The sequence below is a fragment of the Populus trichocarpa genome, chromosome 16 (assembly GCF_000002775.5).
Source record: "Populus trichocarpa isolate Nisqually-1 chromosome 16, P.trichocarpa_v4.1, whole genome shotgun sequence".
Classification (NCBI taxonomy): Eukaryota; Viridiplantae; Streptophyta; class Magnoliopsida; order Malpighiales; family Salicaceae; genus Populus; species Populus trichocarpa.
In genome coordinates this window covers 3,308,268-3,324,042 of record NC_037300.2, presented here as the reverse complement: position 1 = coordinate 3,324,042, position 15,775 = coordinate 3,308,268, and the positions used below count along the sequence as shown (strand labels likewise).

The window sequence follows — 15,775 nt, the reverse complement described above, 5'->3', positions numbered from 1 at the left end:
AATGTCTCTTGTTTGGCTAAGTAGGTGAAAAAAAAGGGTAAATTAACAAATTTTTTTTTTTTCCTACTTTAATGTCCTGATTTATATTTGACATTTTTATCTGCTGAGGATATTATTTGAAAAATTTTCAGTAAATTTTTAATTTTCACCCATTTCCTCCTGACTGGAGAGCAAATTTTTTATTATACAAAAGAAAATTTCGGAACCTAACTTTTCTCTTCATCCCTTTTACTTCTTTTGTTTTCTTTCTCTTCCATTAATCAATATTCCATACACACTGTTAGGGTTCTTTTCATTATATATATATATATATATATATATATATATATATATATAGTTTAATGGACAGTTAATTCTTTGTATACTAGTTACATTGAAAATGAATACAGGAATATTTAAATGAGTGCTATATCAGATAAGAGAAGTAGGATCCATATGATGGTGCAAAATGCAGGCGTGAGGGGCAAAGCAAACAGCAAATATTCAAAAGTTTTCTATGGTGAAAGTGTTGTTTACACATGAACATCCTCCCATCAACTTTCATCTATTCTGGGTAAGAACCGTCCATTCTCTAATTTAAAACCTGGTTATGAATGATTGCTCCACCAGCTATAAAAAGGGATTCTTTATCATTATATCTCTATGTCAGGTGTTAAATTATTCAAGCTTGTCCAGTCCTTTATATCTGAAGTTCTCAAGCAGATGTATCTCATGCAACCTCTGAACAGGAAGGAAAATACCTGTGATTGTGAAGCAAGCCATCATGCATCTGGTTAACCAGAAGCTTTTAGACAGATGTATCTCATAATCAGCCCACCTCCCTGTAACTGATCTTTCTGGGCTTGGATAGCTGGGTGAATCAAATCAAATAGAGCTGGTAAACAACTGCGACGGTGTTACGGAGGTTGTTTTTTGAGTAAGGTTGTTCCCCACTAGAAACTACAACTGAATAACCTTCCCAGAGTCTCCAGCAGCAGTAACCAACACATATCCTATAAAAAATCATCAAAACTCACCAATAGTCGCCACAAGAACAAATTCCCCCAGCAACATGGTGGAACCGGTTTTTATCCCTTATAGACACTTGTCTTCCATAAACCTTCGATACAAATTTGGCAAAATTGTGACAATCAACACAAATCCGGAGGTTTTTTATTACTCGGAGCGGGACTCCCTCAGAAGTAGAAATTAGTCCAAAAGCCAAAGCCAGCTTCTCACTATGGCCTAGAAGTATTTTCTCCTTTTGCTCTTCATCCACATCGTATAAAACACAACTCTGGTCAGGAACATAGCCAGATTCCTTGAATTTCACCAATAATTCCCTTACCTTCAAAAATACCTCTTCTCTCCTAGGATGGGACCGATCACTTGCGTAAAAGGTATGGATGGTTTGGTCAAGTTCAATCCAGCTTCTTCCAGGCTCCTTTATCACAGCTTTCTCCATCATCAATTCCCTTACATTTCTCACATCTTCCCACCTCCCTGCAGAGGCATATAAATTTGAGAGAATGACATAATTCCCAGCATTTTCAGGCTCTATTTCCAAAAGACGGCAACCCACAAATTCACCAATATTAGTATTTGAATGAACTCTGCAAGCTCCTAAAAGTGAACCCCAAATAGCAGCGGTAGGTTCAAAAGGCATCTTTTTGATCAATTCAAAAGCCTCTTCTACTCGGCCAGCACGCCCAAGCAAGTCAATGACACACCCATAATGTTCAATCCCTGCTTCTATCTCATCACCCCCATTCATCATCTCATCAAACATTTCCAGCCCCTTATCTTCCAATCCTCCATGGCTGCAGCCAGATAGAACAGCCAGAAAAGTGACACTGTCAGGTTTGACTTTATTTTCTTCTCTCATTAATTTGAAAAGTTTAACCACCTCTATCCCCTTACCATGCTTACTATATCCCACAAGCATTGCATTCCATGAAATAACAGTTCTCACAGGCATGTTATTAAAGATCTTTCTTGCGTAATTAAGGTTTCCACATTTTGAGTACATATCAATCAGTGAATTCTGGAGAACTACATAAAAGGGCAATTCACATCTGAGCACATGGCTGTGAACTTGTTTGCCATGATCCAGTGCAGCAAGCCCAGACAGTGCAGTCAACAAACTGGCATAGGTAACATAATTTGAACTCATTCCTTCCCTTTGTAACCGGCAGAATAGTTCTAATGCCTCTTCATCAAGGCCTAATTGAGCATAGCCTGAGATTATTGCAGTACAGGAGACAACATCTCTTTCAGGCAAGCATTCAAAAACTCCTCGAGCTTCATGGATTCTACCAGCCTTGGCATACATGTCAAGAAGTGAGCTCCCAACAAATATATGGTTTTCATAGTTTCTCTTGAATATGTGAGAATGAATTTGCCTTCCCAGCTCAAACCCTGAAAAACCTGTACAAGAGGAGAGCACAGTAGCGAAAGTGAACTCATTTGGCTCCGTATCTGCACAAATTGCATATCGGTATTAGTAAAATGTAATTAAGCACTGCGAGAAAAAGAACTTAATTCACTATAATGGACACCATGGACTGTAGTTCCTGAATCTCTATGGGAATCAAGATCTTCTATTTGTCAGCTGGGATATTCAGTCAACGGTCTCCCCACCAGGTCGTTCAAGTAGCGCAGACTAAAAAAAAAAAAAATGCGTGCTCTGACTAGCTTGCAAGGGTCATTTACATAGAAAACAAATTACAATCAAACATGCTTACCTGACTCCTATCATGCAAATATATATGAAAACGTTTCATTGTGAGCTTATACAGTTTTAAGAGGTCATCCTTTATGTATCATGGCAATTTAACTTTTAATCTCACAAAATGCATAAGATCATTTCCATCATTATAACTCAAAATTGAAACAATAGATCTGTATCTTCCTCTAACACATGCAAAAAAGAATGTTACTATAATCAACCCATACACCAATAATCTTATAGCAATTCTGCTACAGAACACATTTGAGATTAATAAAAGCTTAATATAATACTAAACTAATCACAACTTATACAACGCCCCAAAACATATCACTTGTTACTAACCATAACTTCATCTAAAGCACCAGGAAACAAAAGAAAAAATCACCTGATCTTAACATCTGTACAAAAAGATGCAATGCCTCAGATGCAAACCCTCTTTGAGAATAACCCGAAATCATTGCAGTCCAAGAAACAACATTTCTCTCACGCATTTCATCAAACACATGTCTTGCACAACCCAAACACTCACACTTCGTGTATAAGATAATCAACCTAGTACTTAAATACACGGGTGGTAAATAACATGTTTTGATCATGTGGGCATGTACCCTTTGGCCTTCTCTAACAGCCCTTTTATTGACACACTCGTTTAGCAGCATGTTGTACCCATCAAACTTAATTTCAGGACCTTGAATTGCCATTTCTAGTAGTGCCCTTTGCAGTTGGCCTTTAGTGCATAGAACATTTAAATTAGTTGGTTTAGTTGGCAGGAAGGAAGAGAGGGTTGTTAGCTGGCGAGTAAATTGGTAAAGGATAGAAGCGTTTGCATGTTTAGGACAGTGGAGAAACAAGTCGATGTATGAGAGCAATTTCATGTCCCAAAATGATACTACTAGTGCTGGCCACAAAGATGAAAGTTTTGGCACAGTTTTGACACTTCCCTTCTTCTTTTTTTGTTTATTTATTTCAATGATAAGACATACTTCTAAATTAATTTAATATTAACCGAGATTAAATACTTCTTCGAAAAACTTAATCTCAATTTAATGCTTATTCTTCAACTAACAACTAACTGATCTAGCTAACTATTATCGCGTGCTTACTACCTGATTTCCATTATATGCTTATTCTTCTTGCTGTTACTTGCCGCTCTTTCCCTCTAAAATTGATTCGACATTCAACCGTAATTGTCACATGTTTAATATCTCCCTCCTCAACTTGTAATAATACTCCTCTCTTGGAAAGATTCTTGTCTTCAATAATCAATCTTGAATTCTGGGAATTGTTTGGACAATTCTTCTAACTTTTCCTGGGTAGTATTCTTTTGGAATAGATTTGACCATTGAATAAGCTCTATGACCACTTCTTAATTGTCATTCCTCATCAATTTCCTGTCCTGATTGCTGCAGGCTTGACCACTCTTCCATACTCATCGATCTTGCCTTTTTCAACTAAAATTTCATTACTATTACCTTCTTCCACAACCGGGAATCTATCCATTTTTACTCTTTTTATTACATGTATTTCCTTCATGCTACACTGGTGTCCAAGTACATATTTCTGCCCATATCTAAAACATTGCCCAACCTCCTTCTCTACTCATGTAATGTAAAGTTTGTACCAGCATTGTAAGCTTGAGAATTTTCAGCATTAGATCATCCTTTAATCCACTTACGAAACTGGAAATATAATATAATTTAGGCAAGGAACGATTCAAGGCATTCATTAGAGATTTGAGTTCTTCAAATCTTTCTACATGTTCATTCACACTCTTGCTTTGTGCTAGCTTATTAAAATCTTCCACCACATCCTCTGACTTGGAATAATTCCTCCATTAGTTGAGTTAACTCTACCATCTTATAGGCTTCCTGAATTTGCCCTCAACATAGCCATTATAGCTTCTAATTGTGAATTGATTTGATCGAGCTTCTTGCCATGCTCCTCTGTCTTTTCTTGCAGATGTTGAATATACTCATCCACCTTCCTACCATGCTCCTTTAAAGCCTTGATTTTACAGTTATGACTCTGATACCAATTGTTAAGGATTACTCCTTAACAAGCATAGTTTATAAGAAAAATGAGGGAGAAATGGAAGAATACTGAGAGGGAGAAATATTAACAGCAAAACTTCTAAATTGATCCAATGTGATTGCTCGCCTTCTTAGCTCATTATTCTCAAGCTTATATACAATAGACCGCAGCCCTGTAACTGCTTCTACTAACTGACTAACTAGAAACTAACTTTTTATACTAACGAACTAACTATTATAATCGCATGATTGTAAACTTACTTCTATCACATGTTTATTCTTCGTGTTACAACTGTTACTTGCTGTCATTTTCTTATAAAATTAATTCAGCATTTTTAACTGTAATTGTCACATGTTTAATATCCTCTTCCTTGGCTCATAACAAAATCATTTGGTACAATTAATCCTTGATTAATCTTGATAATTAATCACATTGTTTTTGTTAATTAAAATTAGGTTTCATCCAGTTAAGGGAAAGTCGCTCGAAATCATACGAAATGACACGGGACTGAATATCCCTCCCATCGTCATTCATCAATGGCCTCTCAAAAATTTCACAAAAAAAAAATTAATATAATACCAGTTCACAACCAGTTAGCAAAAAAAATCACAACTTTCTTGGACAAATTAAGCGAATAATACTGCCGTCCACATAAGAAGTCACCAAGATAGGAACCGATCAATCCGGTTCGATCAAGCGAGGTTAGATGAAAACCATGAATTGGGATTCAAATATCCTCTATCATTAGCAAGACAATCCAGGAAGATCAAAGCAGATACCTCTGGCATGTTCAAGCTCGATATATACATGTCCGAAGGAGAACTTATCACTATTATCAATGGTTTCAATATAATAAAACTTGAATACAAGGCTTCCTTTATTACATATTACAAGGCATGTGTTTCTCTTCAAATGAACACCTGTGCCCCAAATGTAGAAAAAATTGGAACTCAACTCTATTGTTTCAATCCAAGAACGACGTCAAGTGACAGTTCCTCTCATGGTTTCCTAGCTATTTCATTTGTTTATACAAAGCAGAATGGAAATTGAGAAAAGAAATGTTATTCACAGTCGAAGGTCTGAAATCCAAGGGATTATCCCACGGCTCATTTTGATAATCAGACCATCTCATATTTACGTTCTCAACCTCGAAGCCCTCGATATGTTCCATGATAATCCCGGCTGCACTGTGATTAACAAGACCCTGGCATCCAGGTCTGTAGTCTACCAAGCCACCTGGATAAGTTGTCCATCTTCTGAAAGTCAGATTCATGTTGATGAATCTCAGATTGCTCAGCAGGCCACCTTTAGAGCCTGACAAGAATACACCATTTTCAGAATTCGTCGTTATGTTGATGAATTGTAGATTAGATATTGAGCCCTCTTTTGAACTTGAGTGTCGCGGACAGGTTGTCACATAAATAGGCTCTGCTCTACCCCACCATGATGGATCATAGTATCTTGTGCTAATATTTATGTTTGAGAAGGTGATGTCACTTACATTTCCTGCAAAAGTTGTCCTGTGTAAGTTAGAATAATCAATAATCAATAATCCAACAATGTTTCTCATATATGTCACTAAAAATCATCATTGAAACTCATAATTTAGGTGGCCATCAAATGTTGGGATTGTCACATCAACTAGGCACTGCTTACTTGAGATATAGCAGGGATTAATTAAATTACAAATGCCGGGGCGGAAGTTCTCAGGCAACAATATTTAACCATCAAGGATCAGGGTAGGATCAGTATTGTTAATTGAACTCTGGTCCCATTTAGAGCCAAAACTTCACTGGTGTCTCAGTCCATTTCATTAGCAGCTATGATAACACATTTAGTAGACAAGATCAAACATAAAGATGCCATCCACTCCTTATAGTATACCTAAGAAACCAATCAAAATTCTAACCTACCAATCAAAAAGATGTCAAGGATCAAGGTAGAATCAGTATTCTTAATCAGAATCGCCAAAGATTAGCATGTCAACTTATGATTGCTCACATAAAGGCCATCAGCATAGTTTTTCCATGAAACATATTTTCTCATACTCAATTCATCAACTTTAAAATGTCCTGGTATGGAAAGGATATTCCATATTTACATCCTTACAATAATGGAAAGCCTTGTATACGCAAGCCTGTTCTTGAAAAGGACGTATAATCTAACAAACGATTGAGAGCATTTGCCGTCTTCCAGCATTTGCATTTCTATTTATGAAGAATTTATATTCGAAAGTTGTTGATGTCATTGATGGAAGAAAGAATGAATTACCTCCATCACGTATCTGCAGTCCCAATCCTCTATGAGAATCTACAATAGTGATATTGTCAAACACCAGACCCTTGAACTCAAACCAGCTAGCACTACCAAGCTTGATCGCTGAAGATTTTGTTCGAATCCAACAGTCTGTAGCAGTCAAATTATAAATCGGACCGGTGTATGTCTTCGGACAAATAGCATCATCTCCGGTGTCGATATGACATCTTGTAATAAGTGTATTATTAGAATCCTCTATATCTATCCCATCATTATTAGGTGAATTAAAGTCACCATATATGGAAACGTCAGAAATGTGTGTATTAAGGCACTGTACTATGTGCAAACTGCAATAACAAAAGCATTAATCAGATTATTAATTCAACAGAAAAGAATTGAAAAACGATAGCCAATTAGTACTCAAGTAATGATATTCAATTCAACTACTCTTCCTAATAGACTTCCATGTAGACAAATCAAACAGTTTCACTGGTTAGTTTGGTAACTCAGAGACTTGGAAATTTCGTCAAGCTGCACCATCAGTAACCACACACTTACACAGACTGCACTTAAATCTGATGAACCAGAAGTAACCAGCTTCAACATTAGTACTTGAGCTAAAAACTGATTAATGTGAGGCACGTAAAACGAGGCATTGCCAGCTGACTTCTAGATCGACAACAGTAAACATGCAATTTATGCAAATGCTGAAGAACAGCTCCTATAAGGGCTTATTCGATCCAATCGTACCACGTAATTTGTTAAAGGGTATTCTGAGCAAGTTATTTCAGCTCCATGCTTTCTTTCCACACATTGGTGCCCATAAAATAGGAATGGGAACATGATGTGAAGGCTTGGCTTGAACTAAGGAGAGACAAAACTAATGTTTGACCAACAAAACCTAAGTAACTGCGTCTCAAACTACTTCCTACTGGTAATTAAATAACAACTTTCAAACTTAAGCTGTTCTGACTTTAATGAAAAAATGATTTTCCTAACCCTTAGAACATTTTGTAATGTTCATGGCACCAAAGTAGACATTTCAATCAAGTATTGGGATGTTCTATGTATGGAATGGATGGATGGATAAGCTTTTTTTAAAGATAAGTGATAGGTGCAAATCATATTCGTTAGGTGCAAATCATATCCGTTGACGTGTATAAACAGAACAGCTGCTTATCAACGGTCGAGAAATTTTCACATGCCACGCGTCCTCTTATTGGAGCGAGAGGGCAAGCATCAACGCGGGCCCTCTCCAATTCAACAAGATCAAGAGGCAAAAGTTATATTGCTGATTGGGTTCCCAACAAGCTTCTGACATATTTAATAATAAAATAAAATCCCTATTACATTCGTTTATTCATATTTAGTCCTCAAACTGTGTTGAATTTCAATTAACTCTGTCAAGTAACTAGTCCAATTTGTAACACCAACCTAGTTACTATCAAGAAACTCAATTGCTGATCCCTTTAGATGCCGTTTAGAAATTCAATTTTTAAAAAAACAAAAAAATTGTTTTTATGTAGGATATAAAAAATAATTTTTAAAAAATAAGAAATATTATTTTAAAACATTTAAAATAAATATTTTGAAGAACAGCAATTATCAAACTCCAAAACACTGCCTTAATTATCATATACCGAAGCTGAAATGCCTAAATAAGCGTGTATTTACAAGAAAATTCAGGAAATAATAAAACAATTAAGGATAAAGGGAATTACCACCAATAAGCTGGCTCACTTAACCTAACATTCCAAACCTTGACGTTTGTACATCCAATGAAGCCAACCAGTCTTGGCCTACACTCATCACCCAAGCAAGCCCCAGTAGAATTCCAACTCACCATCACATTCTTTCTCTCATTAAACCTCTTAACAAACTTCAATCCTTGACCATCAACAACCCCACCTCCAGTTATCCCTACATCACTCGCGTTCTCTGCTAAAACAACATACCATCTGTTAAACTCTTTTGGGTAGTCCTCCAGTTTTGTGCCGCCTAGCAAGGTTGCTCCTTCTTGGATGTTTAGAACAACGTTGGATTTTAAGTGGATGGTTGCTGTTAGGTAGATCCCAGGTGGGAAGTTGACGTGACATGCTTTGGTTGGTGGGGTGGTGGGACAGGAGTTAATGGTTGATTGAATGGCTTCTGTGTCGTAGTGGATGCCGTCTCCGATGGCACCGAAGTCGGTGACGGAGAGGGTGGTGGGAGTTGGGTGGGGGAGTTGGATTCTGGTGGGGGTTGCTGGTTTGGAGGGGGGTAATTGGCGGAGAGGGGAGAGGATTAAAAGGAAGATTAATTGGAGAATTGGAGTGGTCATCGGAGGAGATTTGGGATCTTAGGTTGTTTTCTTGAGTTTGGCTACCAACTCTCTGTCTGGTTGTTTTTGTTTTAAGAAGAAGAAAAACCTCTACAAGTAGCTTTCTGTTCATTCTATACATCGCAGTAATCTATTATGTTTATTTATCGGGCCCATTAAGGAAAGAAATTATATAAAAAAAAAAAGTTGTTTGAGTTGTATTATGAACTCAAGTGTTTGCTTCTTGAGTGAAACAATTGACAAACGAAAAAAAAATAAAAATTATGCCCTCTAAATTGTAGTGTTTGCTTCTTTAAGCTCTGATTTTTGGGCCTGGGAAACTCTAATGGATATCAGATTATTTCTGTCATTCGATCTGGGTGGCAAATAAAACATTCTGATAGATTAGCATCCTGATTCTTGCAACCGGAAGATGGAAAGCTCATTGAGAAGAACTTAGAAGAGGGAAAATTGGGATGGGGGCACGCAGCGCAGGGCATGTTTTATAATATGATATGATAAAAAGATGGTCACAGCACAAAATCAAACAAAATGAAGGCTGCTTTCATAATAGTCAAGAGATCGATCATTGTTCGAATCTACAATATGAATCATCAATCATCTCACAAATGATGAAGTATTAGATTGACTGACTCTCAAAAGAGTTAGTATATAGATATATGTATGTAGTACATCATATATATAGAACTATATAAGAATTACAAGCTTGGATTTCTTCAGTGAGACATTTCCAACGGACCTGGAGACATGGAAAACCAGATTAATGTTTGATGCCTCCGCTCTACTTCCTGCTAATTGCTTACATTTGATATATACAGTACTAGCTACTGGTAGAACTTCATTCAGCCTTCATAACTCCATTTTCATTTGATTGGAGTGCAGAGATGCTGCATCACAATGACAACTCAAGTTAGTCAAGTTTCAATCTATTCATGTTTGCACAGAAAAGAGTGACCATTTAGCTTTTGCATCTTATGAAGAATTTAAAATGTCAACGATAATAGACACCGGATTCCAAAGTTAAAGCCTAACAATTGCCAGGGATGTTGAAGGAATGAAGAGCAGGGAGCACACCGGATTCCCTAGCCATTCTTTAACATCAAAACATAGCATGCTATTATTCTATTTATTGTATACTTCAGATCTTAATTAATAAATACTTTTAAAAACTGGAAAAGTGAACTCGCATGAATTACATTTTCGATTGTTATGATCTTTGTTAAATAGTGTTCATTTTATTCTAAATGAAGGAGTTTCTTAATTTTAAGCATTATTTTACATTTAAAATTCCTTTTACAATCATAAGAAAGGAGGACAAGAAGAGACAATGAGATGGTGTTACAAAATATAGAAGGAATAAAAAAAAAAACTGTATTGTACCTGAATTTGCTGAAGAGTCGTAACTTAAAAGAGAGTTCTCTGGAGTAATGAAGTTATGGCTGTCTTCTTCTCTTCCCCAAACTGGCTGGTGAGGCGCATCAAACTGCCATTGCCGTTGGAACTGATGTCTGTTTCTATTGACTTGGGCTTCTGGCCACGTCGGAGGCATTACCATGCTGGGAAAGTTACTGTCAATTAGAGATCCACTCTGCAAGTTGAAAAGGGACAGCAAATTAGCTAATTCATATACATTTTTACTTCATAAAATTGTGAAGCTTGTGCAGTAAATGAATTATAATTACCAAGGTGGTGTTTTTATCAGGGAAATAAGTTAAATTAAGCTTCAGGATTTCATTTAAGTTCATTACCAGTGCTTGGGAAAATTCAGAGATTTCAAGTGTACAGGGTAAATCAGTCATGGTCATACTCAGAAAATACAACAGGCAAGCCAAAGTGTAGTTTTTGAGGAGATACAAATGAATTGAACCTCAGGATAATCGCAAAGTACCTCTGCTCATTAAGGGGGGCAGTTAACCAACCATTGCAGGAAAACTACAAAGTTGAAGGTAAAAATTTCTGTAGATAGAATGGCATGGCATGGCCCAAAGTTGACTCATATTAGTGAAAGTAAAACTGCCCTTTCGGGAAACTTATGGGAGTTCACTTGATGAATGTATCATAATTACAAAAGATTACTTTTCTGCTTCCACCTGCTTAATAAAGCATCTGCGAACTGCCAATAATACAGACATGACAAGCACTAGAAATCTAGAATCCAAAAGCAGAAGTGTTTCAAGGTGGTGAACAGGGGATGCACCAGAGCATATTTGTGAAGTGTGTACAGAAATAGCTCACAACAGCACACAACTACACATGGTCTAAGCTTTTGCTTAGTTCTGGCACAAAACCCAGGAGGAACTTTTGCTTAGTTGAGGCACAAAACCCAGGAGGAAAGCAGAGCAAACCTTATTTTCTCTTGTTTCACAAGTTACATGAAAAATAGAAAGGGCAAAAACCGATACTTACTTCTGTAGCAAATATGCTGTCGAGATTGAAATCAATTCTTGGGTTAACTGCTGCAAGTCTCATTGATAAGATCTGAAACCAAACACACATCCAGAATAAGATCGTGGAAAATAATTATGGCAGCAGGTAAGCTTGCCAACATTTTCTAGAGCTTTGCCTCTAAACACAGAGATGATACAAAAAATGGCATCCAAAGAAATAAACAAATCTAGTTATCTAGAATTATAAGACATTACGACTCCTTAATAGAGGATACATCCGGCTGTCAAAAGCAACATCCTTCCCCCAAAACCAAAAGAATAAAAGGAAGGAAGAAACTCTCACCTCCACTTGGCGTTGCAGGAACTGCACATGGTTGATAATTTCATCCAGAACCAATGCCGTACCAGAAATCTGCATAGAAAGATAACTTCCAATAACTAAGCCACGTTGTAATTAAAAAGGAAGCTAACTTCAATGATCTAGGATCAGCTGGTTAGAGCCAATCTCAAGTAAATAATTCAATGTCCAATAGATCATAGCAAAGACGACATGGGCAGAACTAGACAAGCTAGTTAAGAGAATAAATACGCTTGCTTATGAGACCACCATGTCAACTATGATAGACTAATATTATCTGTATAGACAAAAGGATTGGACTTCATTTTTTAGCCTTTCAACTTTAATTTGAAAACCAATCCTAGTTAAAAAAACAATGATCAAATACAAGCATAACAAGTCAACTAATCAATCCACAGATAAGAAAGCATTACATGGGTGCAACTTTCAACCACAATAGTACTAATATTGACACCATGAATTACAGAAAAGATATGGCAGCAACATCAAGCAAGAAAGAGACAACTTGAGCAAAAGTGAAGATTGAACACTGATTAGTGCATACACTCTTATTACAACATATTCGATACTTGAATTAATTTTGGTTGAGCCCAGAAGAGCTCCTTGCAAACTGCTTAGGTGCATGTGGACTATAACATGAACTTTTTGGATTCAAAGACTTTAAACCACAGTAGTGCTAATATTGACACCATGATTTACAGAAAACATATGGCAGCAACACCTAGCAAGAAAGAGACAACTTGAGCAAAAGTGAAGATTGAACACTGATTAGTGAATACAATATTATTAAAACATATTCAGTACTTGAATTAATTTTGGTTGAGCCAGATGAGCCCCTTACATACTGCTTAGGTGCATGTGGACTATAACATGAACTTGGATTCAAGGAACTACTCAGGCAGGTAGGCATACAAGGGCACGCCTGTTTTGGCCTTTTTCCTCAGTTAATCCCAGATACATATGGTCCCCAAACTAATTTATGTTCTTAAATTCTGGTAATAGTCTCTTATGATGTGTGTGCTCGCCTGATAAGAGAATGCGAGGCGGAAGCTAAGTACATGATAAATATTAACAAAACAGTCACGAGTGACAATTAAACTTCTGTAACTTCAGAAAATCACAATTAGAGGCCAAGAGAGGGAGAATTATCACTGGTTAATGTAATCTATATTTGGTCAAAATCACTTTATTCAGAAAGGAATTCAATATATGCATGTTATAAATCCCATTCTATCAGGAGCTAAAAGATAAAATCACGAAACTTTTTTCTGTTCTTTGTTTGAACAAATTAGATAAATTTAATTATCAACAATCACAACATGTCACTTTGCAGTTACGTCTAGAAAATTAGGCACAAAACTTCTCCGGTCCTGTTTGTTTTTGCATTTCAAAAATATTTTTAAAAAAATTTAAATTTTTTTTATTTTTTTCTTTTCTTTAAATTAATATTTTTTGTGTTTTTAAATCATTTTAATACGCTATATCAAAAATAATTTTTTTAAAAATAAAATATATATTATTTTAATATATTTCTAAATAAAAAATAATTACAATTATATTCTCAGACATACAATACATAATCTATGAAAGATGGATACCAAACTTGTAAGATAAGTTGGTACCATGCACCTTTCAAATAGGGACCAAAACTTTATTGTGGACCCAAACATTTGATCCAACAGGCAGAATATTAACTGTTTCGAGGAACCTCCAGCTAGCATTTCCACAATAAATTTCTGGTCTATCCCATAAGGGCATTCCTGTCCTTTCCTGAATCTTACTGCCAATTTTTGAGGGAAAATTCAGGGTCCTTTCATTAGATCATTTCTGAAGCACAGGCATCATCGCTACGATATCACAGTACCAATAATTCCTGAAATGACAAAACTAACCTCGAAAAGGACCTCTAACAGACATTCCTTAAAAGAGAAAAAAGTGAACAAAAAATTATATAAAAAAAACATAAAAAAGAGATAAAAATACAAAACTGTCACCACGAAACCCTAGTTGACACTTCTCTTGGTACAAAAGCAAGAGGTGAAAAGGTGACCGTGACAAACCCACCTTAATTAGCCCGCATAATCCATAATCCAAAACCCACTTTTAAGGTAATCATTATTAAACAAATCACCATCAAGCTATGATCAATTAAAAAAAGAAAAGAAACTAAATCATGTCAAATCATTACAATATCTAACTAACTAACCTACCTTATTGCAGCCTGGGACCAGTTCTTGTAATAACTTCATTCTTTGATTGATTTTCTCTCTCCTCGCCTATAAAAATAAAATTTAAAAAAAGTATCAATTGATCAACTTTTTAATTATAATAATCAAATTAGACAAAACTAAATTAAATTAAAATTACTCTTTCTGCTAAGCTATGGCTATCTGTTGCCTGTCCCCGCCGAGCTCGAACATGAACGTAAGGCAGCTTCTCTTCTTCTTGTTGAGAACCCTCATTTTTGCTCTTCTTTGACGCTCCTTTAACCTAATTTCACAACAACTGACTCAATTCAACATCATTTACTAACTTGCCACTAATTTGGCAATTCCCTCATAAAAATCCTGGTGTTTACCTTCTTCTCTCGTTCCTTTCTCTTCGAACACGCCCTTGCATTTGGCGCCGGATTATCCACCTTCGGATCAGAAACCAGCGGCTGAGATGAGTCGAGGTAAGACTCCGTCTCTAACGGCTCCCTCTTAACGGCTGCTTCTTTCTCTAGATTCTTCGAGCTAGAATCGGACGGAGCGGAGCTGGAGTCCGTCGAATTACTACCGCCGTTAAAAACGGAGAATCTGGCGGCTCGTTCGAGGAGGGAAGTGTTAGAAGGAAAAGTCAAGTTCGGGCACTGTTTTTGACCCGAATCCGAATGAAGCAACTCCACGGCTTGGTTAGCTGGTAATTCAAGTAAAGCAGTGAAAGAACTGGCGTTTTCTGATGGTGCAGTGATTAAGTGACGGATATCTTCACCGAATTGGAGGGAATCCAGTCCGGTTTCGTCAAGTTCGGGTCCGGATCTAGCCACGGGTCCCATTAGCAGATCCATTTAATAATTAAAAAAAGGAACCTTAATTTAATTTAAGAAGTCAGTTTATAGAGAGACAGAGGATCAAATGAAGGAGTGTTTGATTTTCTGTTATCTGTTGTGGCGTGTTTGCCTTCGGAGTATGCAGAGGATTTTTGGTTATTTGAAGTGAAGAGAAAGCAACGTTGGTGCTGCGGGGGTGAGTGTTATTAAAATAAATGGGAATTTGTTTAGAGAGAGAAAGAGTGTGTGTGTGTGTGTTTTTAGAGAGAGGGAGAGGGGAGGAGAGGAGGGATGGAATTGCGAAGTTTTTGATTGCGCTGTGTGGCGGTGCTTTTTATATTAAAAGATTTGATAGGAAAAAAAAAACTTTAGATTAATTTTTTATATATTCTTATTATTTTAAAACGTTAATATTAAAAATAAATTTTAAAAAAGTAACGCTATTACCATTCTAAATACTATTTTAATAAAGAAGGGTGTACATTTCTTAACAGTAACAGTTTTGTTTTTTTAAAGGTGTGTTTGATGATTTTTTTAAAAGTATTTTTTAATTAAAATAATATTTTTTATTTTTTATACTGGTACATTAAAATTATTTAAAAAAATTTAAAATAGTATTATTTTAATATTTCAAAATAAAAAAATGATTTTAAAAACATTTTAAAAAATAGATAAAAAAGAT

General features: G+C 36.2%; 3 protein-coding genes across 3 annotated transcripts; all 3 read right to left on the bottom strand.

Moving 5' to 3' along the window:
• Positions 1–382: 382 nt before the first annotated feature.
• LOC7468958 (putative pentatricopeptide repeat-containing protein At3g13770, mitochondrial) lies at positions 383–4,184 on the bottom strand. The gene is made up of 2 exons (XM_002322658.4): positions 3,096–4,184; positions 383–2,457 (listed from the first exon to the last, which is right to left on the bottom strand). Exons 1-2 carry the CDS (start codon positions 3,583–3,585, stop codon positions 1,013–1,015), a joined length of 1,935 nt encoding a protein of 644 aa, XP_002322694.2. The 5' UTR covers positions 3,586–4,184; the 3' UTR covers positions 383–1,012.
• A 1,380-nt stretch (positions 4,185–5,564) lies between these two features.
• LOC7468957 (uncharacterized) lies at positions 5,565–9,515 on the bottom strand. Its single transcript, XM_002322657.4, has 3 exons — positions 8,719–9,515; positions 7,013–7,344; positions 5,565–6,247 (listed from the first exon to the last, which is right to left on the bottom strand). Exons 1-3 carry the CDS (start codon positions 9,315–9,317, stop codon positions 5,754–5,756), a joined length of 1,425 nt encoding a protein of 474 aa, XP_002322693.2. The 5' UTR covers positions 9,318–9,515; the 3' UTR covers positions 5,565–5,753.
• A 324-nt stretch (positions 9,516–9,839) lies between these two features.
• Positions 9,840–15,403, bottom strand: LOC7468956 (transcription factor bHLH48). The gene is made up of 7 exons (XM_002322656.4): positions 14,641–15,403; positions 14,430–14,552; positions 14,273–14,338; positions 12,048–12,116; positions 11,724–11,795; positions 10,698–10,905; positions 9,840–10,204 (listed from the first exon to the last, which is right to left on the bottom strand). Exons 1-7 carry the CDS (start codon positions 15,109–15,111, stop codon positions 10,167–10,169), a joined length of 1,047 nt encoding a protein of 348 aa, XP_002322692.3. The 5' UTR covers positions 15,112–15,403; the 3' UTR covers positions 9,840–10,166.
• Positions 15,404–15,775: the final 372 nt, after the last annotated feature.

Excerpts from the sequence above, each read along its gene's own strand:
- LOC7468958 (XM_002322658.4), bottom strand. The coding sequence starts at position 3,585 with ATGAAATTGCTCTCATACATCGACTTGTTTCTCCACTGTCCTAAACAT. Across the intron at positions 2,458-3,095 it reads TGTACAGATGTTAAGATCAG|ATACGGAGCCAAATGAGTTC; the intron begins GTGATTTTTTCT and ends CAATTTGTGCAG.
- LOC7468957 (XM_002322657.4), bottom strand. The coding sequence starts at position 9,317 with ATGACCACTCCAATTCTCCAATTAATCTTCCTTTTAATCCTCTCCCCT. Across the intron at positions 7,345-8,718 it reads AGTGAGCCAGCTTATTGGTG|TTTGCACATAGTACAGTGCC; the intron begins GTAATTCCCTTT and ends TTGTTATTGCAG. Across the intron at positions 6,248-7,012 it reads ACTGCAGATACGTGATGGAG|GAAATGTAAGTGACATCACC; the intron begins GTAATTCATTCT and ends CAACTTTTGCAG.
- LOC7468956 (XM_002322656.4), bottom strand. The coding sequence starts at position 15,111 with ATGGATCTGCTAATGGGACCCGTGGCTAGATCCGGACCCGAACTTGAC. Across the intron at positions 14,553-14,640 it reads GAAAGGAACGAGAGAAGAAG|GTTAAAGGAGCGTCAAAGAA; the intron begins GTAAACACCAGG and ends TTGTGAAATTAG. Across the intron at positions 10,906-11,723 it reads ACAGCATATTTGCTACAGAA|AGTGGATCTCTAATTGACAG; the intron begins GTAAGTATCGGT and ends TTCAACTTGCAG.